Source organism: Xenia sp. Carnegie-2017, unplaced genomic scaffold, assembly GCF_021976095.1.
Source record: "Xenia sp. Carnegie-2017 unplaced genomic scaffold, XeniaSp_v1 HiC_scaffold_22, whole genome shotgun sequence".
In the NCBI taxonomy this organism is placed as follows: Eukaryota; Metazoa; Cnidaria; class Anthozoa; order Malacalcyonacea; family Xeniidae; genus Xenia; species Xenia sp. Carnegie-2017.
Window position 1 is genome coordinate 14,707,944 of NW_025813485.1, and position 22,701 is coordinate 14,730,644.

Here is a 22,701-nt window from a genome sequence, read left to right on the forward strand (position 1 = left end):
TTAAACAGACAGTGATAAATGTAATGAATATGGCTGCAGAACTGCGTCGCAAATTTCGCAACAGAGCGAAAAGACTGGAAATTAGTAATTTAAGAAATATGGTATTCAATGATTCAAGTATGTTATCAGATGTAGAGAAGCGAGACAAGAGGTATTTGACTGCTCTACATAAAGCTGCGAAACTTGGTCTGGATGATTGTGTGGAGGAACTTTTGAAGAAAGGAGCAAATCCTAATAGGTTCAGTCATTTTCTATTCTCATGTAGTTTTTTTAATTGTATGACAGTCATGCATTGCATTCTTTCTCGAATCTTGTTCACAGGAATGCCTTTTCTCTAAAATTTTGTTCCCGGTTTCAGACAGTCATCTCTTGGTACAGCTATGCATTTGGCAGCAGCCAAAGGACACGTAAAATGTCTCGAATTACTCACAACATACGGTGGGTTTTTACAGATGCGAGATAAGAAAGGAGAAACAGCTTTACAGTTGGCTGAAAAATTGAACCAAGAAGATGTTATTCAATATATTGCTCATCATCCTGCACAAAATTCCATGCAGATAAAGGTGATACCACAAGACAAAGTAGCCTTCTATTATTAAAATAAATGAACGTACTATGGGAAATTGCTATTTGATTTTCTCGTTTTTTTATCGCGGAAAATATGTCATATATACTTGATTGTTGTCACGAAAAAACCTGTTAATGCATGAATGTTTTACAATATAAGTGGTGAGTACTCACAAATTGACCGAATTTTATTTTGTCATTTGTCTAGAATTCACCTAGTACAGATAATATTGAGATCTTTGCTGATATTTATCATGGTCGTGAAAATTTGAAGAAAGCAGTTAGTGAAAACATGAAGCTTTTGATAGATCGACCAAGGGAAGAGGAATGTAGCGATACTGGTTAGTAGAAATGATCAGAGTAGATCAGAGTATTGTCTTCTCATCAAAATAATGAATTGAGTAGATCCAATCCAAATTTATATCCAAATTAATTGACTGGCAAGTCTCTCGCTATGAAGGTTTTTTGTGTTTGATATGAATACATCGATATGATATGTACCTAGCTCCGAATGCGCCATTGTTTCGGTCTTCGTCTCTTGTCAAAAAATTGCTTTAAATAATGAAAAAATATACGAAACTTTCTCTTCGTGGCAAATTAGATTAGCAATTTACATTATTCAAAGGATTCAGTGCATGTAATCATCAATGTTGAAAAAGTCAACTTACTAAAGTAACTCAAGAACATTGTTGCTTCATGAGTTACCGTATATCATGCAAGCTTTAAAATAACTGTACAACAAATCACTAGTGTAATACAGCCATTTATTGTGTTTAGATTTATTTGGTACATTAAATAATTATGGTTAACTTTTTAGATTTGAATGATTCATCAACGGTAATTACCGTACCAATACCAGAAATCTTTCCGGACGACCTAGAAATTCACGAGAACTATAAATATGCTGTCGGTCCTAAGACTCTGAGTATTATGGGCAAACTCAATGGAAGGATAGTCACAGTGAAAACTTATCATGAGAGACTCCCTGACAAAGAAATTTTGCAACTATTCTACAACGAGTTGGAAACTATAAGGTTATGTAAATGTTATGCAAGTTTCCATTTTCAACATGCATGTAGTCCTCAGATAAATTTTTGAGACGTATCAACTTACAACAACCAGTACTCAGACACAAACCTTTCACAGTCCAAATCAAACACGTCTGTGACGATTTCACATTATGTTGTTTTTTTATTTTAAAAACTTTCAAACGTGCTTTTTTATGTTATGGTGTAGGTGTCTTTTCCATCCTAATATAGCTTTATTGCTTGCTATATGTGTTGCACCCAGGGCAATAGAACAAAATCTTTTATTTGAACCTGTGGAGTACCATTTTCTTCACCGGATTCTGTTGGAAGAAAAAATAAAACTTCAGGAAGATGCAATACTAAAAATTGCTCATGATGTGGCGAATGCTATGCAATATGTTCACAATATGGGTTTTCTTCATTGTTATCTTGGATGTCAGAGTGTTATCGTAACTCGTGATTACACTGCCAAGGTAAAATTTTCTCTAATTTTTAAATATATTCTTTAAAACACGATTACAATGACGCTAACCTTAAAATTGGTTCCAAACTTTAATTTTCATATTCCATAGATTTGTAATTTCGAATATTCTTTACGAGAAGATAAGGGCCCCGTCCCTCTGAGCCACTGTACTCTTTTGCATAACTGGATGGCTCCAGAACAAATTCTCGGCTTTCCAATGGACAAAACTGGTGATGTGTTTAGTTTTGGTGTGTTATTGTGGGAATGCCTTATGTTGAAACGATCTCGACAGCTTTTCAGTTTGAAGCAACTTTCTGTCATTGGAAAGAGTGTGCACTACAAACTCCTAGACACTTTGGAGGGTATGAAAAATGTCAAAGTGGCCATAAGTGATTGCACGAAAATTTCAAGTATGAGACCCTCTTTTTATCAGGTAAATATGTTTTGCAGGAGTTACCATTTTAATTGTTGACATTATTTGACTTAAACTATCGTGGGGTTTTTGTGGATTTAGTGGGTTATTAAAGTCTTGAGTTATAGCTAATCCATCAATTTACCGCATTGTGCACAAAGTTTCACTAAACTTGCGGAGGTTGTGTAAAATAAGGTAATCTTTCGAACGCCCTCATTTTTTTGGCATTCCCTTGTTTTTTAAAGCGCAAATGAAACTATAACATTGTAAAGATAAGAACCCAACAAATTGCTTTTTAAGAAAGCTATAAGTGTTTTATCTTATATAGTATTGATTTAAAAAAGCAAGATAGGTTTCATCTTGCTTTTTTACTTCGTAACTTTTGAAACATATTTGTATGTATCTTTATTAAATATATTTGTATGTATCTTTATTAAATATATTTGTACGTATTTTTTCTCCAAGATTTTTGCGTGGCTTGATGGTTTGCTTCACTATCGTTTGGTGAATGTTGCACCAGTGACAATGGATGCAGAACTTCAAGCTCCACCTTTGTTTAATTTGACAAGAAACAACAAGCCACAAAACTAACCACGGAGCGAATGCTCAAATTTTGATTAAGGAGGTTTTTTTGATTTTCAAACGTTACTCGTCCTGTTTTTTATCAATAGAAGTTTACGTAATAAAGAATAATTCAAAAGACAAAAGCTACAGACTTTTTAAAAATACTCGATTCATATGTTTGAATTTTTCTAAACAGTAGATAACATCCCTGGTGGCTCATTTTTTCTTCGTTTGATAACAAGAGGTTTTTGACGTTGTCTACCCGCTTCGGTGTAATATGCTCTTCGCTGTGTTTGCATTTGAGCATTATAATATGCAATGGATTCTGGTTCATCCATTAGGTATTCAAGTTGCAACCGATCAAAGTTTTCTTGCTCATCTTCGTTAGTATTGCTCTTGCGTGACTTAGTTTCTAAAATGTCAATATCGACACTAGTTCCATTCTCCTCGCCCACATAGCTCTCTGCATACCAAATATCAAACTCTGTCAAAAGCTTTTCACGACATTGAGCTACAAGTTTTTCGCAGAATTGAACATCAGATCTTACATTACGTAACTCGTCAAAGTCATTTTCATATTGTTTCTTTAACTCCTGAAATTTCTGTAAATACTCGAATTCCTCCTCATCAATAACCTCCGTTTCCATTTCCGGCAATATAGATCCACCCATCTCTTTACGTTGTAAGCGTTTTTCACGAAGATTTTTCCCGACAACGTCCACCTCCAACTTAGTTGCATTGAGTTTGAGGGACAATTCTCGCGCGATTTTCTTCTTTTCCCGCAGTATTTCTAATAATGAAAGAATTGTTAAATGAAAAATAAAAAAAAACTAAGAAAAATTAAGAAATATTAAGTTCCACGAATAGATAGGACTGCTAAGTGTCATATCAAATACATTTTCGCCAATATTTTCCCCTCATTTTTATTTATCAGTTTTATGTATTAGGGTTTTTACCTTTGTTTTCATGAAGTATTCTGTTGATCTCGCTTCCTCGCTCTTGTTTAAAATCCTGAAATGCCTCTGCTTTTGTTGGCGGGGTTGTTGGTCTAAGACTGTCGCGTCGTTGCTCTTTTGTTGCAGATGTTGCAGTACTTTTTCCTTCATCTAATCCTTGCGTCTCAACCCGCCTTGTCTCTGTTGGATCAACTGGATCTTTTCCTCTACGACTTTTTATTTTTCCTCTCGTCGCTAATAAAGACGTTGCATTTGCTTTCGACGGGAATGAAGCCACTCCCAATCCGAATCCTTTATTATCTGATTCGCCAACTAACTTTGTGTCTTGATTGTTTGTTGCTGTAATTTTTGTTTCTAAAAATCGATGGAGATACATAGCTTTTATAGGAAGTGCGATTTCAGCAACGTGCAATTTCACAATCAACTGCACAAACAAACAACTCATATATATTACCATTTGTAACCAGATTTTTCTCTTGCTTTTTTTCTTTGAAAATGAACTTTTCCCGGAGCTTTTTTTCAGTTTCTTTTTCGACATTTTCGACTATGTTTCGAAATATCGCAACCATTTCTTTGATTTGCCTCAAGTTAACGATTTCCAATTCTGTGATATCTCTTGCAATATATCTTTCAATCTGTTTTTTCAGTTCAATTAATTGAGTCTGGGAGAGTGGTTCATAAACAACCTGACCTCTGTTTGTCAATGTATCATGCATGGCTAGCTCTCTTTTCAGAAATTTTATTTCTTCTTTATAACGCTGACATTGTTTAACTGGATCAATCACTTCGTTTACAGCAGGTTCACAAAGTACTCTTCGCATTCTTGCAGCAAAACGTAAGGTTGAAAGCTAAAAATAAATGCAATGTTACAGAAACATACCTATTATCGTTTATTATAACATCAATCTTCAGGAAGCAGTGTAAAGTTCAATGAAAAATCATACAAGTTTGAATGGAAGGCAAGACAAAGTTCATTGAAAGACACAGCAAGCACATTACATTTATCACTCGTTTCAAATACAACCCAACAGAATTTGACCATTTATTGTCCATGACAAGACATCCTTACCGTCTCCTCAATTCGACTTTCCTCTCCCCAAAGGTTTGCAATAAGGATCGTATCATTTCGACCACCAATAGCGTCACTAAGTAGATGCGTTAGTTTACTCTGACGATATGGTATGTAATCGCTGTTTTTCTCACCCAAAGCAATCACTACTTGCTCCAAAAATGTCAGCGACTTGTTCAGAAACATTGCTTCTTTTTGAGCTGTAGTCTGGACTTCAATTTTGTCAATGCGTTCAGAACCAGCTAGATCAACTAAATTGATCTTGGAAACAGTATATTTTGCATGTGAAACTACTCTTGATCGTGTCTCAACGTAGATCGTAAATATGCAATGAGATCTTGACGAGTTCTGGTTAAGAGTGTGGCTTGCAACAATGCGGTTCATTTCACCCTAGGACAAAGGAAATTTTTGGTTAATGTACTGTTGTTTATACGTATGAAAGAACTGGTTTTTCATCTTATTTAACGATAATGCATGAGTCAATTCCAAGCGTTACCATCCCCCCCGGGATACCCCTGGGCATTTGCCCTGGAGACCTTTCTCGGGGGTCGGGAATTTGCTCGTAAAAGAGATGCTCGGGAGCCGGGTATTTACTCCGGCAATAATACCCCCGGGGATTTGATACCATTTGAGTACGCGTGTCGCGACTATTGATTTCTATTAATCGCGACATTAAGTACCGATTCCCATCTCCTGGTATGCAGACGGACCATCGTATGGTTTTTTTCCTTACCCAGTTGCTGATGTAAAGAGACCTTGGGGAGGGGAGGATTGCGAAACATGCACGGGAGTTTGCTATGGGCATTATGTCACCGATGTGTCAGAGCTGCTAAATTTATATGCAGTTGGAGCCCGCCGCCGTCTGAAATACTGGCAGACTTTCACAAGAATCACAGTGGTGGATGTGTAGAGGATACTGACATAAGCGTGCTTGCCAAGAAATGTTTGCTGTCAACCAAGGATGTTAAATTGTGGCTTCAACACTTGACGCGAGAAAGTGGTGCTGGAAAAGCAAAAGCAACAAGAGAAAAGCGGAGCAAGGGAAAGTAACACAGGAACGAATTTCTTTTACTACATTTATTTTTTATAGGATCTCTCATATATCTTGTTTAATAAAGTATTAAAAAGTGTTCCTAATTTTCGTAATTTAAATTTAATTGGTCCCGGAGCGGGGCATTTGCCATTGGCAGCTTGCCCGGGGGCTGAGTATTTGCCTTCTTGCCTTTCCCTGGCAGCGGGGAAATTGAACTATTAAAACGAAAAAAATCAAATGCCCGGCCATATTCCCGGAGGGGGGGGGGGATGGTAACTCTTGGAATTGACTCATGCATAAATGGAGAAGGAAAATTGATTGAGATAACAAATTGCTTGCAACGAAAACGTTTTGCCCAAAATTCAATTTTGCCATATAATACCATTTCTGTAACTCAAAGTCTCAAAGGGAAATTTCTTGGAAACAATTTTGCGATGTGCCATTAGGAATCTATATTAAATTAGCATGCTCGATTCCTTTATATATATAGGTAGAGGAGCTACTAGGAAGATCTATGACAATATGTAAAGTTTCATTTTCTACCTCAAAAAACAGATTCAACGCTTCCTCTTCAGTGTTAGCGACGTGTTGAGACAAACCTTTAACTCGACAACCTGAACCTTCAAGCTCCGTGACTGTAAGTGGATGATGATTAACGACAGACACGCCAGGAATTGTTGTCAGCAGATCATGCAATGTCTCATTGTATATTTCAAGATATGAAATCCTGAGCCATATTGACAGCTCTTTTCGGGAAGAAATTTCAGAGAAGATTTTAGAAATGGCTCTTGGGATAATACCTCGCTGTTTAAAATTCTCACAAGAACCGCACATTGTAAAACTTTTACCAGCCCCTGTTTCACCATACGCAATAATGGTCGAATTGAAACCATCCAAGGATTTTATAACAGAATCTTCTGCGCACAATTTGAATACTTCCGACTGACTGATGTTGTGTAGTACATGATCAGTTTCAAAGGTCCAATCTAAAATCTGATTATTGATATAACCTCGCCGATTATCTTTTTTAGTGCGAATTGTGAGTGATTTGTTATCCGAATGTATTTCGATTGCTTCAGACGCAAACTTTGAAGTAGGTCTGATACGAGCAAAAACTTTAACATTCGTATTGGCGATCATTTTGTATCCAGTAACAATATGGTAACAACCCAAAAGTTCCTTTCGACCTCTGCAAGTTGCAAAGAAAAGCTTTTGTTTCTATGGTTGTTGCCATAGTGATTATTTCCTCTGATCTCTAGTTTGTGGATAGAAATTAAGGAATCGATTTTCGTTATGGCCGGGAAGAAGGATGAGAGAGATAAAGGTGTTGAACTAATCGAGAAATGCCCTAAAGATAGATTAGAGGAGGTCAGTGAATAAGTTAAATATCAATTGTATAGTATTTTATATAACACATAGAGTAATGTTTGATGCGAACAAAATAACATCAAAATTCCTAGGTTTGGTGGGAATGGGATTTGAGATCCTTCAATCTCAGCATTTTACCTTTAAGAAGGGAACAGTGGATTTTTAACTGCATTTCATGTGAACTGATTGTTCAAAGAAAGTCTCAATGAACTTCAATTCAAATTTATATGAAGAATCAAGAACATTTGCAAATTGCAATATTCTCTCTGGACTCTGCTCGGTATCCATGGTCTTGTGCTTTGCAGCTAGTGCTTTACATTCAGTTCTAATTGATATACATAATTAATTTTTACCTGAGAATTTTGTGCACTTGAGATTTGAAAATTTGTGGGCAAATATAAATGTTCCAACTTTTCACAAAATTGTGCAACCAAGATTTGTGTACATGATACAAAATTTCCAGTCTGGTCTGTAAGCTACCATATCATAACTAAAAATCATAATGCCACAATAGCAATTTAATAGTTTTTTCTATAAACTATGAAGTAGTTCAAAGATTGGTAGTCTATACAAATAATGTCAAGGTAAAATCTTAGAAATTGCTTATAAAGTGATTGTCAGCATGAATGTCTACAAGTCCTACATTATTTATGAGTTCCATAAGTCATCAGGCAGTGTGGCACTATTTAACATCTTGACTGTGTCCCAATGTATTTTTTATTCTGCATATGTTGCAAAGTTAAATAAAATGCTCAAATGTTTGTCCAGAAGCTCATATATCATCCAATCAAATTGTAAACTCAGTATCAACCTCAGTATTAAAGTCCATCATGATTGGTTGATACTTAAACTTGGAAAATAATGAACAATAAGGATACAATGAACGTGACAATATTACAAATCAGATACATTATAACTTTCAGTGCCAGAGGCTATTTAAGTGAATCTATTACAAGTTTATCCAAATCAATTTGAGAAATTATTTGTACATGGTATCAAATTATTTTCCAACAGGTAGTACATGGTATTGTTGATGAAATATGTGAACAAGGTTTTCTTCGTTTTCAAAGCTTCAGCAATATATGGCATATAAATGAGTGGAAAGCATTTAAATCTTTATGGATTAAGTGTATAGATAGTTATATTAAAGATGGTTTTCCAGAGAAAATGTAAGTACAAACTTACCTGTCTATACCTGGAATTTTTTCTTCATATTTCATTCATCAACTTTTCCATAATTTGCATTATGTATTTTTATTTCATCGGTATTAATTACATCAATATTTTGACTTTTCGCTTTCATAGTTTGAAAAACATCTGGATTCATTATCAGTATCAAAGGCTACACAGAAAGTAGTTTTTAATTGCCTATTGCCAAGAAAAAATGAAATCAAATTGGCTCAAATAGCAAAAACTTGTCGTATTTCCCAAGGTTCACTGAAAGATTTTGACTGGAAAGTGAAGGTGAATACCTACACTAACATTTTAACATTGAGACATCATTTATTTAAACTTTTGGCTCATTGAAATTCTAGCTCATCATGGCTACTGATAAACTGGCAAATATGAGGGAACCAGTGCTCTCACTTGACCTTGATATTCAAGATCAAATAGGAGTAAAGCAAGTTTCTGTTGAAATAAGCAAAGATGAATTAAAGGAAATAATTACCTTGTTAGAATCTGCCAACAAGGTAGGTAGTTTATAAATTATATTGAACTCTAATAAAGTGTCATTAGTCTGAATATATTGGACAATAATTTCCACTTGTTACATGTTTGTAAACAAACATGTAACGATACTCCCGGGTTCAAACCATTTACTTAATTTCCACTTGTGTTAAACTGTGTGCTCTCTCTAAATCTTACTGGCATTAATCATGCATTAATTGGATAAGAGAGACCATATTTATAAATGTTGCTATCATGGTATGCCTCACTATTTCCTTTGAAAGCAATGTCACTTCAACAAGAATTTACCCTGTCATAGGAGAATATTTCCCCCCTGGCAAAATATTGATTAATGCCCATGCTGAATCTGTTAGCAAATATCATGAGATAGTTTTCTCAATTTAAAATCCTCTTATAGGTCGTAATGCAACTGAAAGGATGATGAAGACTTTTGGATCATTGTTGATGGTTCACAATTTTCTCCAAAATCAACTCGCTGAAAAGAATCACCAAAATTGGTGGAACAAAAGTCAATTTAAATCAAATCAAAAAAATTATCTTAATAATAATTGAAACAATTTTCTTGTGATAAGTGGAATGTTACAAAAAATCCAAAACGTTTTTCGTGTCAGTCAAAAGTAATACTTTGGTCTACTTCATGGTTAGTAAGAATGATTAAAAATAATTCAATGATAAGTTAAAATTACTTGATAAGTTAAAATTCAGAGCAATGCTCATTGGAATTAGATTTATTAAAGGATTTTGTAAGTACAGGTTGAATTCTTTTCAGAAACCACATTTCGCAAATTGGTTTGAACGGTATGGTTCATTCATAAGAAAAACATATAAAAAATATTTTAATATTGGCTCATACAACAGCGAATATTAGCGAATATTGTTTTGATCACTGTTTTCTTTCTTTAATGTCCCATTGTATTATCGATCACATGTTTGTCGCTTTTTGTCCAAAACGTGTCACCATAAAGACTGAAGTGTCGATAAATCGCTCCACACAGTTAATAAGACACGTTTCTGTTCTTGAATCGAGCTTGTTTGATGGTTTGTCGATGCATTTTTCCCAACATGTGTCAGTAAACATGTGAACTTGATTTTGAAATTTTGCTTTCTGCTGCTCCACCAGAAGTGCCTCTTGCAGTTGCTTATCTACCTTGTTGTTATCCATAGTATTCTTCTGTATAAAAAATTGCGTCTTTAGTTCGGTTTGCTATAATAAAGAATTTAATGAAACAAGGGTAAATGAGGAAGAATAGTCGAAGTAAACGTTTATTTGCATTCACCAAACGGAATATAATTTTGATTGTCAACTCTTTCAATATTTTACAACTACCATTTCAAAATTATGAAAATTATGCAAAGAAAATTATTCAACTATGCTAGATTATTTTCCAGCGCATGCGTAATACAAAATACTGCACAAGAAAGACGGGAAAGAAATACAATGAAAATAAAAGAAGCGGGAAATGAAACATTTCATTGTAAAAGGATTTAGATTTATGTTGTTTTGAAGTAACATATTGCTATCTTGTGATTACTGGACTCTGTTCGCATATCAGTGCTGTTTTGCAATTTTTCATTTTGTAAGCGGAATGAAAAATGAAGAAAATGGACGAACGAAAAGGTGTCAAACAGTTTATTCACCATTTTGCTGTTATTTCATATTTGTATGTTTGCTCTACCACCGATAAATCTTTTTAAAATGGCATCAATTTGCTTAAAATGTATATTTAGGAAGAAGTTGGTAAATATTATTTCAAAATTAGCCAAAGAACAATCGAACAAGAGCCATAACGATGGAAATGAAGTGGTATGTGCTGTTGTCAACATTGCTAAACATTACCTCAATGGAAGGTAACTGAACTCGCTAAAAGTAGACAGCATAATTTTCATGCACCTAATGGAATGAGTACAATGGGTAACCTGCATTATGTTCTCAGAATCTCAATATAAGCTATATAAACTAAGCCCCCAAATTAATTGGAAGATCTGAGTCTGTTGGTCTTTTACCACATGGCGTTTCCATTTGGTAAGATATTAGAAAAATGATAATGTCAAGTGGATTTTCCAGCTTCGTAGTAGCTTCCCCCATCCAAGCTTAGTGTAATTTTCAAAGGAAAAACTGTCCAACTTTGCTGTCAGGTATAAATCTTAACAATACAAAGGGGCTATGTGACATATAAGGAAGATAGTTCAATTTATGAATGAATATTAAGTTTTACTGAAAATTTGTTTGATGTTTTAAAAAATATTGTGACTTTTTGTTTGAAAAATTATCTTCAATCATGGTGTAAGTTTTAACATCAAATGCTTACAAAGTTTCTGAAAAATTTGTAAATGGCTGAAGCTGAATATACTAAATTGTATAGCTATTAAGGAGATTTCTTAATCTGACTTTTAGAATGATCAATCTTTGTTGGATTGCAACAAGGAAAATGAAGTCCTTGTTGAGAGTACTGCAGAAGAACATATGGATTTAGGTTCTGAAAGGAAGAGCAAAAGGTAGTTTGTTTTTGATTTAAGAAAGTTTTATGAAGAGACTGAGACAAGTGCTGTTATTTTTATCAGAAAACCAGAAAAAACAGCCAAAATTACCCACAACACTTCAATCAATGCCACAACCCAGGTGAAGAACGAATGTGATGATGAATACAATGAAAGTAGTTTCACCATTGTTAAAGTACTTGATTCTGAAGATGATTTTGAGAACTTAACAGACAAAAAGGAAAACAAAATTCAAAATGAATTTGAAAAGAAGAAATCTCGCCCAACTAATGGTAAGGATTTCATATTTAATAAGATTCTATTCTTTCAAAATGTATTTTCTAACTGTTCATTACTAATGAAACAATTAATTTCAGAGTCAATTTCAATATGAATTATGTGCTACTTGTTTTTCTGATATAGATCTCAAAAATGTTCGTTGCACAGCCTGCAATAAAAATATTGAGGTCAAGAAGGGTAAATTTTGCAGACATCCCAGTCTTAATACTTTAATATGTAAGGTAAGCAAATGAAACTCATTTAAACTATCCTTGATGAATACAATCGTTAGTCTAGATCTTTTTGTCCTTTTATATATACTTTTTGTATAGAAATGCTTTAAGTTCTACAGTAGTGGTAAATTCACCAAAGATGAATATGGTGTTGAGGAGTTTTGTGCATGGTGTGCTGATGGTGGAGAACTGATATGTTGTGATTTTTGTGAGAAAGCTTTTTGTAAAAAATGCATAAGACGAAATTTAGGGAAATCAAAGCTGCAAGAACTATTGGATGCCGACGAAGATGAGAAATGGAAATGTTTTTGTTGTGATCCATCGCCCATTTGTCTATCATCAAATTCTGTGATCGAGTAATGAATATGCTGGAGGCAAACAAGGACAGTAAATCACTTTTTAAAGACAAAAAGCTTCGTAATGTTGTTGGCGCACCAACGATAAGTGAGAGACGAAATATTCTCACTGGTCAGACTAAGGAAAGATCCATCGAAAATAACTCAGAAATAACTAAGAAATCAGATTCAGGTGGAAAGTCGTATTCTCTACGTTGCTCAAGGAAATCAGTGGATACAACTAAATGTTCTGAAGATAAAGAAGAAAACGAGGAAGATGAAGAGGAAAGTGAGGAAGATGAAGAGGAAAGTGAGGACGATAACGTGAAAATTATCAGTAAAATAAAGCGATCTGAAGAACAATCTGTTGATGTGAATGTTTCCAAAGAAGAAACTGGTAGTAAAAGGAAAATAAAATCAGAGAAGAAAAATAGAGGTTCAAAGAAATCAGACGATCGTTCTGAAAAAAATAATAACTCAGGAAACCGAAATCTCAGTTTTAAGGGAAAGAAACGTGTTGGTAAGCAAAGGGACTCGAATGCAAGCTCCGATGACGTAAACCACGTTACAAGGAAAGACGGAAAGAAAAAAAAACTTAGCTCAAAGGCGAAACGTAGTATAATTGAAAGTGACTCAACAGATGAATTTGTGCTGTTTAAGAAAAAGAAAAAGTATTTCAAAAAGTTGTCACAATCTTCTGAAGATGATTCAGATGAAGAAAATGGTATAGACGATTCTTCTTCAGACGAGGATTCGAGTGAGGAAGACATTAAAACTCGACGAAAAGATAAGTCAAAAAAAATACGTAAGAATATTTCTGATAGTTCTTCTAGTAAAAGTTCTAGTGAAATTGATTCTTCCAATAAACGCCGAAAGAGGAAGAATAAGAGAAACAGCAAAATTGGCAAATGGAAGCTCAGAGGTGTGCGTGATAAAGATACGGATAGTGAGTCGAATTCTCACATGAATGATGAAAAGAAATCCAAGGGAAAGAAGCGAGTGAAGAAGAGTTCTACCAAAAAAAGGAAAATTAGTGAAGACGAAGATTCATGCAGTGATGAAGACAATGCGAATTCTAATAAAAAAGGTCGAAAAAAAATCAGAAAGATTTTAGATAATGAGAAGCTCACTGAAGCTACTCGTCATGCCCGTCAACTAGAAGAGGAAAGACGTCAGCGATTATTAGAAAGAACCAAGAACACTAATTTTGACAAACCAGACAGCTTTAGTATCCAAGAGCTTGTTCTTGAGTATGGTCCAGACGGTAAAACACCGTTGATTTACGTCCAAAACGATCTCGTAAAGCATTTAAAACCTCATCAAATCGAAGGCATAAAGTTTATGTACGATTGTACGGTGGAGTCTGTTGAACGATGGAAGAATAAAGAGGAAGGTGGAGGATGTATTTTAGCGCATGTTATGGGACTTGGTAAAACATTGCAGGTAAATGATTGGAGAAAAAGACTTCTTTTATTCTTCATCTGTGATAATCATAATTATCATGCTTACTTAGATTGTATCATTGATCCATACTCTGTACATAAGTGAACATATCCAGTTGAAACGCGTCATGGTTATTTGTCCCTTGAATACAGTACTAAATTGGGAGACTGAGTTCGAAAAATGGCTTAGCGTTGACGACAGACTGGATGTAAGTACTATAGAATTTTATATAGATGATATAGCTTTGCGCTTAATACAACATACATATGTATTTTACACTTTTGTGCAAAGCAACATATGTATGTTATGTGTTTTTACCTATCACAGATTACCACTACGTATGTGTGTAAAAAGGCGGAAGATATTAAAAACTTCATGTAGTGTTTAGAAAAATGCAGACTAGCAACTTGTACGTTTCACGCGTTAGCTACGTACGTATGTAATTTCATTTTCATATACTCTCAAATGCTGCCACAAGTTTTACAACTTTTTATTCAAAGTTTCCTGATTGTGTCCAGACTTTCTGCATCGAAACTCATTACGATGCTCCTATTGTACATTATTAAATTTTTAAAATTAACCATTGTTTTCTTCAACATCTTGTGTGTTAAGGTGTATGTAATGAATGAAGCAGGCTCAAACCATTGGCACCGCGCTGATTTTTTAAAGAAATGGATGGATTACGGGGGTATCCTCATTATTGGTTACACTATGTACCGAAATCTCTCTCAGGGTCTTCGCGTCCGCAACAAACGTCTGAAAAAGACCTTTCAAGAGTGCCTTATTGATCCAGGTATTGCAACGTTTAGCAAAAATACCGTCATAATTTTGCGCATTTGTTAAAAAAAGTTGAAAATTTATCTGTAAAAAGCACCAGGACTAATGCCAAGCACCATTAAAAGAAACTGCTTTTTCAAAACTCTTGTTGTTTCTTTAGTGAACATTTGGCCTTTAACGAAGCTTCTATCTCATTCAGATATTTTAAACATTGTAGCAAGAAAAATCAAGTAAATCTTGATTACGTTTGCTATATTTAACCTTTCGCTAACAATTTGTCGACAATATAAATAATTATAAAGTAAATGGTTTGTACCCTGGAGTATAGTTACATGTTTGTAAATGTAGATCGTCCAAGTTGGTATAGTCCTGAGAAGGACTGTTTTTGTTGTTGTTGACTGACGTTTCGACCACCTTAGCGGTAGTCATCTTCAGAGTCAAACAGTCCTTCTCAGGACTATACCAACCTGGACGATCTACATTTACAAACATGCAATATAAATAATTATAGTAAATAGTCAAAATTGAAAACTATTCATACTCTATGAAATCTTGCTTTTCAACCCAGTACAGTCTTTAATTATTATATGGCACCTTCCTTTAGTATCACTAAACTATATTTTGCCTTATGTTTTTAGGCCCAGATATTGTGGTTTGTGACGAAGGTCATGTTCTTCGTAACAGTAAGAGTGCCATTTCAATAGCAATGAATAAAGTCAAGACACGTAGACGAATCATCCTCACAGGAACTCCACTCCAAAATAATTTGTGCGAGTGTAAGTTATCTAGCGTGCGTCATGCTGTCATAGCAAGAAGCCTGTTCTTATCTTGGCATTATAAGTATCTATTAAATTTCAGAATTACCTACATTGATTGCATTCTGTATTTTCATTCACTTTCCCCAGTAGAAATGCTAGTTTTTCATATGATGGAATCATCATCAATATATATAGATATACGTAATTATAGCCTAAACATAAAATGTCATTTCTTGATTTTCTACCCTACAGATCATTGCATGGTGAGTTTTGTTAAACCAAATCTCCTGGGAACGTTAAAGGAATTTTCCAACAGTTTCATACGACCTATTGAGAATGGCCAGTGTGCAGACTCCACTGATTTTGACGTAAAATTGATGAAGCGGAGATGTCATGTACTTCATAAAATGTTGGAGGGCTGTGTTCAAGTGAGTATACTGTAATTTCAAGGTGGGCACGTAATTTTTGAATGCGAAGTCGCGTGGTTTCGAAGTCATGCAGTCAAGTGACAACAAACTGTTGTAGAATAGCGGATTGCTCTCAGCGTCATACCATGAAGATTTTAGTTGACGAGATGTTCATTTTTTATCCAATATCTTTCTGCATTTTAGAGAAAAGATTACAACGAAATTTCCAGATTTCTTCCACCTAAGTTTGAATACGTCATTAAAGCCAGAATGTCTGCGAAGCAACGTGAGATATATCGGTATTATCTCGATACCTTTCTTAATGAGCGTAGTGGAAAAGGTTTGTACAAAATACAGTTAGGATGTTTTTGCGTTGTAAAGTAAATATTGGAGGTGTGTTAAAATTGTGCGAATAAACTTAAATAGAATTTGAAGGGAATAAAAATCTTTACGGTACTTATCGTATTATACCTCCAGGGGTGAGCTTATTCTCTGACTATCAAGCTCTGATGCGAATTTGGACACATCCCTGGTCATTGAAGATTGAGAGCGAAAAAAAAGGCAACTTGAACTTTATCGATTCTGATGAAGGTAGCATTAACGATTTTATTGTGAAGAGTGGAGAGGAAACGACTAGTGATGAAATGTCCTGGTCATCATCAGAAAGATCTTCTGATGAAGGTATGAAGGTTTTCATTCTTCTCACAAACCTGTGATTTTTTCATCTCAGCAAAGATGATATAGGATTATTTTTCCTGGAGGGGTGCTCTATTTTAAATTAGATTTCAGGGGCCACTTTGTCTGTCTTGTCGAGCCTTGTGATATTTTTTTGTTAAGTTCTATCTTTTATGCCATGCTTGGGAGATATTTCTTGGAAATATGCTACATTAAAGTGCCCATGAAAACGTCTCAAAAACACAATACTACGAAAGTTTAGATGATTTTAAGAATTTTGGGATTGTAAATATTTTGTAGAGAATTGGCACCCCTTCTGCACCCCCCTCTAGCCAAAGCTAAGAGAAATGAACTCATCCCTTCCAAATGAATCTATCCCTCTCTGGAGCTCTGACATATTAATGCATTACTTTTAATTATTTATGTACGGCTTCAGTCATTTTGTATATATTATAATGATAAAGCCTATCGCAAAATATAGCTATGTCACGTAGGTATGCTCTGCATTTTATTAAATGTTTTCTTATGTTGTGTATACATATTTTACAATTTGCATAGAAAGTGAAGGCTTAAATGGCTCCGATAAAGCGTCGCATGATGGCGATGAACAACCAAGAAATATAAAAGGCAAGAAAAAAGAAGAAAAAAACGCAACGAATAAAAAAACACCATTAAAGTGTGACCCCGATGGCCCTTCGACATCTAAAGTAATTGACATTGAACCTCACGGCGATGATGAAGCGCAATCCTCAAAGAATTCTGTCAAAGCTGGTGAAGCTTATGCTGGCGATTACAATTCTAAATTACGTTCAGGACAGGAGTATAAAGATGACTCAGTTATCGAAGAAGAAAAAGAATGGTATGATCAATTTCTTACTGAAGAAGATGAAAACAATGTCGAATTGGGCACTAAGATTGTGTTGTTATTGGAAATTCTTGCCGACGCCGCTGCATTGGAGAGAAAGTTCTGGTGTTCAGTCACAGTCTTATCTCATTGGACGTCATTGAAATGGCGCTTGGTGGTGGAAAAGTTGGTGGAAATAGCGAAGACTGGTGTCGAGGATGCGATTACTTTCGAATGGATGGTAGCACAAGCCCACAAATGAGGAAACGATGGTCTGATATATTCAATGATGAAGAAAACAAGTCGTAAGTAGCTTTCTGCCGTCACCTCTTCATAATGAAGCATGTGATACGTACATGCAAGGTGTGCATGAGATGAAGATATGATATAAGTAATTTGTTTTTGTGTACGTGAACTTGCAAATCGGTAATGATAGAAATAATAATCATTTTAAATATTTTCGGTAATCATTTTCTTCCTCTAGGGCCCGCTTGTTTCTTATTTCAACCAAAGCTGGTGGAATTGGTATCAATTTGGTTGGCGCCAGTCGTGTAATAGTGTTTGACATATCCTGGAATCCATCTCACGATGTTCAATCGATATTCAGAACATATAGATTTGGGCAGAAAAAACCAGTCTTTGTGTACAGATTGATCGCAGAGGTAAAAATTTCAGAACACATTACATATTTTGAGGACAACAATATAAAGATAACCGACTGGTAGAGGGAAATGAATATTTCATTAAAAAGTGCGTGTTGTCGATTGATGCAACCATTTATAAATGAATTTGTTTAGGGTACTATGGAGGAGAAGATCTACGATAGGCAGGTTTGTATCGTATTAACACATATGTATTGAATTTGAAGATAATTTGGGAATATTTTACAAGTCTTTAGAAATCGTTGTCTTTTTTTCTGGTTGTGTTCTAGAGGAGGGTTTTCTCTGTAGTGCGTCAGGTTCACGAAATCAAAACAAATGTACATTGTCTATTCATTGTTAAAAGTCCATTTATTGTTCGACTTGTACAGGTGATGAAGCAGTCGATGTCCCAACGCGTTATTGATGAGCATCAAATTGATCGGCATTTTAGTGCGAATGATCTGGCTGAGCTTTATCGCTTTGAGCCAGATGTTTTAGAAAATGAAGACGATAAGCGACCAACTCCTGTTATTCCTAAGGTGATAAAATCCGTGATCTCACATCTGTTCCCCCAAATAGCTGTATTAAATTGTAATATCGTTTTGTAGGATCCTGTTTTAGCAGAATTACTCAATCGTCTTTATCCGAAATGGATTGTAAAGTATCACGAGCACGATTCTTTATTGCAAAATAGACCTGACGAAGAACTCTCTGAAGCTGAACGAAAAGAAGCTTGGGAACAATGGGAGTTAGAGAAGCAGGGGATCCTGAATGGACCTCAACTTCCCGCCGAACAAAGACAACGTATGTGACTTCTTTTCAGGAGATTGAAATATTTGTGAGAGAGAACATATTCTATAGAATGTGACCTCAGTGGATAACTCATTTGAGTGGAAGTTTACTTGCCAAATCACCCACTCGTTAGAGAGTTGACATGGTTAAGAAAAACGTTAGTGAGAAACTTGATTAACCCAAAACACGTTCATTAGCTTGTGAGCAAATAATACATTCAATAGCAGAGACGTATCGAAAAAGAATAGTTTTTTTCATTTTGCATGCTATCAAATTTGTGATCTTTTTAGAAATTTGTGTGTCTATTTCAACAGAACCGTTGATTGGTCCAGGAACGCGTTTTGTGCCTACTAATGCAATGTTCATTAATGCTGTTGGAAATAACATAACTGTCAGAAATCAAGGTGGGATTTATGGACATATTCCTACATCTGGTACTCAAACTTCGGCAAGTTTTCAACAGACAACGCAGGCACAACGACAAAAACTGTTTGAACGGCAAAAGAGTGTTGACGCTCAACATCAGTTACAACAACAAGAACAGCTACGATTACGTCAACTACAGCAACAGCTACTCGAGACACCAACATCACGTCTGCAACAAGAACAACAGAGATTACGTCAGCAACAAGAACAACAGAGATTACGTCAGCAACAACAACAGCATAGATTACGTCAGCAACAAGAACAACAGAGATTACGTCAGCAACAAGAACAACTACTGAGGTTACGTCAGCAGCAACAACAAAGATTACGTCAGGAACAAGAACAACAAAGATTACGTGCACAACAGCTTCAAGGTCAACAATTCTTGCAACAAATGTTGCGAAATCGAAATGCAACCGTGGTGCAACAATCAGGTCAACCAAACCAGACAGTGTTTCAAATTGTGATGCAAAATAACCCTGATAGGACCACGCAGCAAACCACGCAACCTAATCACTCACCTCCACGAATTATCGAGCTTCCTCCTGATGCGTAACGCGGTCATTGTAGGCGATCGTTTTGTGCTTGCATCTGTTCCCTGCCTGACAGTCGAAAGATATTGAAGTTTAAAAATTACACCCAAACACCTCTTTACTGTTTACTCATATCTTCATTTTTATTTATTTTAAATTCCTTGTTGTTTGAACACGCTCCTCCAAATCTAATGTTAGTTTAACTCATATAATGAACTCTATTATTAAAAGGTGATAAATTCTTCTAATTATCCACAATTTTATCTTACGTGCATTTTATAATTTGCCAGGCAAAAGCATGTTACATACGTAAGTTGTAAGTTTTTAGCAAGCCTCGAAGAAGGACACGCGTCACGTGTCACGCGTGGTTTTTTAGCATGCTTTCTGGACCAATCGTTGCACTCGTAATACAAAGAATAAATGTTATAATTAAGAACAATCTGTAAGATGGACGATGTTGAGCAAGATTCTCAACTGACGTCGAGCAATTTGACCACAGAAATCGATGTAGAAGGCGATATTACAGTTCCTGGTGCACCAGATAGTGATGATGAATACAGCACACTGGATGAACCAGTATCAGAAACATTGGTACCGTTTACAACTACTTATTTTCTCTTAATTATACGTGTAATGATATTCAGACTTCGCCACATAGTTGAAGGAAATAGTTATTAAACTTTTAAGTTCAATACGCTTTCTCTAATTTATAAACATTTCAGAAAAGAGATGCAAAAGCAGTTGGGAAGAAATTTTTTCATGTCTTGTGGCCTAGGGAGACGAAGACGTTATTAAGAGAATGTAACTATTGAATTATAAATTCTTGTCATTGATTAGAGACTTAAATATTGCAGTCAAAGAAACAGTACATGCAATACGGTCATACTCGCTGATTCACAACTTTATGGGTGAATTTTTCTTTATACAGTAGTGTGTTCATTGGATTTGTGTTCTCCTTACATGTCAATTCTTATTCATTTTTAGGGGACCTCTGGGGACCACTTATGTTGTGTATTTTTTTGGCTGTGTATGTATTATCTATTGTTATGAATTGAAACAATACAATGCATGAGTTGATTGGTCTATAGATGAGTGTACATGACTTTTGGTCTTGGGTCTGCACTGATCAGCTCTTAAGTTCTCACAAATGTCTCTTCTCTGTTTGCATAAGTTGATGCCTACACAGAAACATCTTATGTTTCGTAAATAGTTTATTATGTACCATATGCTATAAAGATGGATATTTCATGATTTGCCTATGTTGAGACAAGACTAAAATTGATTTTGGGACTTGCTTTTTCATTCAGATGCTTGATTTCAATAGTTATATATGTGCATGTGGTACACTTTTGTTGAATCGTACTTTAAAAAGTTTTGAAAAGATAAAGTATTGTAATCCTTATTGGTAGTTGAGTAGGAATGTGTGTTTTCCATTTCATTTCAGTGCATTCTAAATGCTTATTATATTAAACTTTCTGACCTATTATTAACTCCATACTGAAGTCATTCTTACTCTCACATTTTAAACACTTCAATGCTGAGATTAAAATCATTAAATTACATTTATGTTATGAATTACATATAGGATGCTACAAGGTACGCAAAGTTTTATTTCAAATGAAGCAGCTGGTGGGCCAGAGTTTGCCGAAGTGTTTGTCATTGTGTGGATAGGAGCATCTTTGGTGACAATTAATTCTAAACTTCTTGGAGGAACACTGTAAGATGCACTTCACTAAGTTTTAACTTTATAATTATTATAATACATGTTGGTGTGTTGATTAAGCAATGATAAACTGCACTTTTAGTTTAACTAAGTCATTTCACTCATTTTTGTTGATTTATTTAATAATTAAAGCTTTCAATGAATTTGTTTAGATCGTTTTTTCAAAGTGTTTGTGTTCTTGGTTATTGTGTCCTTCCTCTTGACGTGGCATTGTTGATTTGTCGATTAATACTTTTAGCAAATCAAACTACCATTTTATTTGTCATTCGATTTGGTGTAGTGATGCTGGCATTTGCATGGTCAACATTTGGTAAGTGTTTAATAAATATATTTAAAATTTTTTTTATTAATATTATTCTTTAGTGGCCTATCCAAAATTGCAATAACAAACCTGTGTTATGCAGCTGTATCATGCCGAAGGTAGTTTTGATGTAACCTAATCTCCTTTCTCAAGAGATTTCAATAGTAACCTGAGTATGTTATTGCAATTGAATAATCTGATTATATACTAAGTCATTGATGTAAACATGTAAATACAGCTAAATATGGATTAAATAAGCATGTTTGTCTCACAATTGTTTTGAATGAGGAAATAAATTTTGGTTATGATTTCATTTCAACAGCACAAAGTATCTTGTAACAATACCTTCGCAAAACCATACCAATTTTTCAGAACTTGTAATAGTGTAGAGGTTGTATGTCATCTTTTAATGCAGAAATGTTTTTGCAAAAATTTTGTGATCCTGGTCATCAGAATCGCAAACATGATTTTTCTTTAACTGAAGTTGGCTTCAGCAACATTTAATTTTGGACAGGCTATCTAAACATAATATTGATAGCAAAAAAATAAAGTCCTTAGTTCGGTTAACTCAAATTCATAATTCATTCATCGTGTTCTGATTTTTTGTGACATTTTTTTCATTCTTTGTAGCTTCTGTGAAGTTTTTGGGGGACAGTCAACCAACTCATAGAATGGCCTTAGCTGTTTATCCAATATTTTTGTTTTATTTTGTCATAAGTTGGTTAGTGATTTCACATTAAAGTTATTTAAAGTGGTAAAATTACAATAATTTTCCCATCATGTATGTATATGACTAAAAACAGCATGTTACTTCGCGATACATAGGCCGTCGGAAGTGGGCTCCACCCTCCCTCCCCTCCCTTCGCAATAATTATTGAGACTGTTGGAAAAACTTAAACGTCGCTTT

The 22,701-nt window shown here is 34.9% G+C and overlaps 5 protein-coding genes across 5 annotated transcripts; 4 read left to right on the plus strand and 1 right to left on the minus strand.

Moving 5' to 3' along the window:
• Positions 1-29: 29 nt before the first annotated feature.
• LOC124445185 (probable serine/threonine-protein kinase DDB_G0275165) lies at positions 30-3,177 on the plus strand. Its single transcript, XM_046995892.1, has 7 exons — positions 30-238; positions 359-563; positions 776-908; positions 1,385-1,601; positions 1,804-2,068; positions 2,168-2,491; positions 2,936-3,177. Exons 1-7 carry the CDS (start codon positions 30-32, stop codon positions 3,059-3,061), a joined length of 1,479 nt encoding a protein of 492 aa, XP_046851848.1. The 3' UTR covers positions 3,062-3,177.
• LOC124447412 (kinesin-like protein KIF9) lies at positions 2,820-7,273 on the minus strand. Its single transcript, XM_046998322.1, has 5 exons — positions 6,636-7,273; positions 5,060-5,449; positions 4,445-4,838; positions 3,991-4,344; positions 2,820-3,824 (listed from the first exon to the last, which is right to left on the minus strand). The coding sequence occupies exons 1-5, from the start codon at positions 7,230-7,232 to the stop codon at positions 3,223-3,225; spliced, it is 2,337 nt and encodes a 778-aa protein (XP_046854278.1). The 5' UTR covers positions 7,233-7,273; the 3' UTR covers positions 2,820-3,222.
• Positions 7,274-7,385: 112 nt separating this feature from the next.
• LOC124445186 (COMM domain-containing protein 8-like) lies at positions 7,386-9,899 on the plus strand. Its single transcript, XM_046995893.1, has 6 exons — positions 7,386-7,460; positions 7,694-7,740; positions 8,611-8,629; positions 8,766-8,924; positions 8,996-9,151; positions 9,547-9,899. The coding sequence occupies exons 1-6, from the start codon at positions 7,386-7,388 to the stop codon at positions 9,568-9,570; spliced, it is 480 nt and encodes a 159-aa protein (XP_046851849.1). The 3' UTR covers positions 9,571-9,899.
• A 646-nt stretch (positions 9,900-10,545) lies between these two features.
• Positions 10,546-20,018, plus strand: LOC124447411 (transcriptional regulator ATRX homolog). The gene is given in 20 exon segments (XM_046998321.1): positions 10,546-10,767; positions 10,878-10,953; positions 11,545-11,645; positions 11,712-11,920; positions 12,051-12,148; positions 12,239-12,467; positions 12,470-13,917; positions 13,988-14,125; positions 14,530-14,710; positions 15,333-15,470; positions 15,705-15,880; positions 16,064-16,199; positions 16,337-16,540; positions 17,093-17,488; positions 17,491-17,683; positions 17,863-18,040; positions 18,176-18,208; positions 18,409-18,558; positions 18,628-18,823; positions 19,126-20,018. Coding segments are annotated over 20 exon segments (4,980 nt in total). The 5' UTR covers positions 10,546-10,735; the 3' UTR covers positions 19,794-20,018.
• A 93-nt stretch (positions 20,019-20,111) lies between these two features.
• Positions 20,112-22,554, plus strand: LOC124447414 (protein YIPF6-like). The gene is made up of 6 exons (XM_046998325.1): positions 20,112-20,361; positions 20,493-20,571; positions 20,755-20,797; positions 21,356-21,487; positions 21,646-21,803; positions 22,425-22,554. Exons 1-6 carry the CDS (start codon positions 20,218-20,220, stop codon positions 22,532-22,534), a joined length of 666 nt encoding a protein of 221 aa, XP_046854281.1. The 5' UTR covers positions 20,112-20,217; the 3' UTR covers positions 22,535-22,554.
• Positions 22,555-22,701: the final 147 nt, after the last annotated feature.

Excerpts from the sequence above, each read along its gene's own strand:
- LOC124447414 (XM_046998325.1), top strand. The coding sequence starts at position 20,218 with ATGGACGATGTTGAGCAAGATTCTCAACTGACGTCGAGCAATTTGACC. Across the intron at positions 20,362-20,492 it reads AACCAGTATCAGAAACATTG|AAAAGAGATGCAAAAGCAGT; the intron begins GTACCGTTTACA and ends TAAACATTTCAG. Across the intron at positions 21,804-22,424 it reads ATTTGCATGGTCAACATTTG|CTTCTGTGAAGTTTTTGGGG; the intron begins GTAAGTGTTTAA and ends CATTCTTTGTAG.
- LOC124445186 (XM_046995893.1), top strand. The coding sequence starts at position 7,386 with ATGGCCGGGAAGAAGGATGAGAGAGATAAAGGTGTTGAACTAATCGAG. Across the intron at positions 7,461-7,693 it reads CTAAAGATAGATTAGAGGAG|AATCAAGAACATTTGCAAAT; the intron begins GTCAGTGAATAA and ends ATTTATATGAAG. Across the intron at positions 9,152-9,546 it reads TGTTAGAATCTGCCAACAAG|GTCGTAATGCAACTGAAAGG; the intron begins GTAGGTAGTTTA and ends ATCCTCTTATAG.
- LOC124445185 (XM_046995892.1), top strand. The coding sequence starts at position 30 with ATGGCTGCAGAACTGCGTCGCAAATTTCGCAACAGAGCGAAAAGACTG. Across the intron at positions 239-358 it reads AAAGGAGCAAATCCTAATAG|ACAGTCATCTCTTGGTACAG; the intron begins GTTCAGTCATTT and ends TCCCGGTTTCAG. Across the intron at positions 2,069-2,167 it reads CTCGTGATTACACTGCCAAG|ATTTGTAATTTCGAATATTC; the intron begins GTAAAATTTTCT and ends CATATTCCATAG.
- LOC124447412 (XM_046998322.1), bottom strand. The coding sequence starts at position 7,232 with ATGATCGCCAATACGAATGTTAAAGTTTTTGCTCGTATCAGACCTACT. Across the intron at positions 5,450-6,635 it reads CGTTGAATCTGTTTTTTGAG|GGTGAAATGAACCGCATTGT; the intron begins GTAGAAAATGAA and ends CCTTTGTCCTAG. Across the intron at positions 3,825-3,990 it reads AATACTTCATGAAAACAAAG|AAATACTGCGGGAAAAGAAG; the intron begins GTAAAAACCCTA and ends TTTCATTATTAG.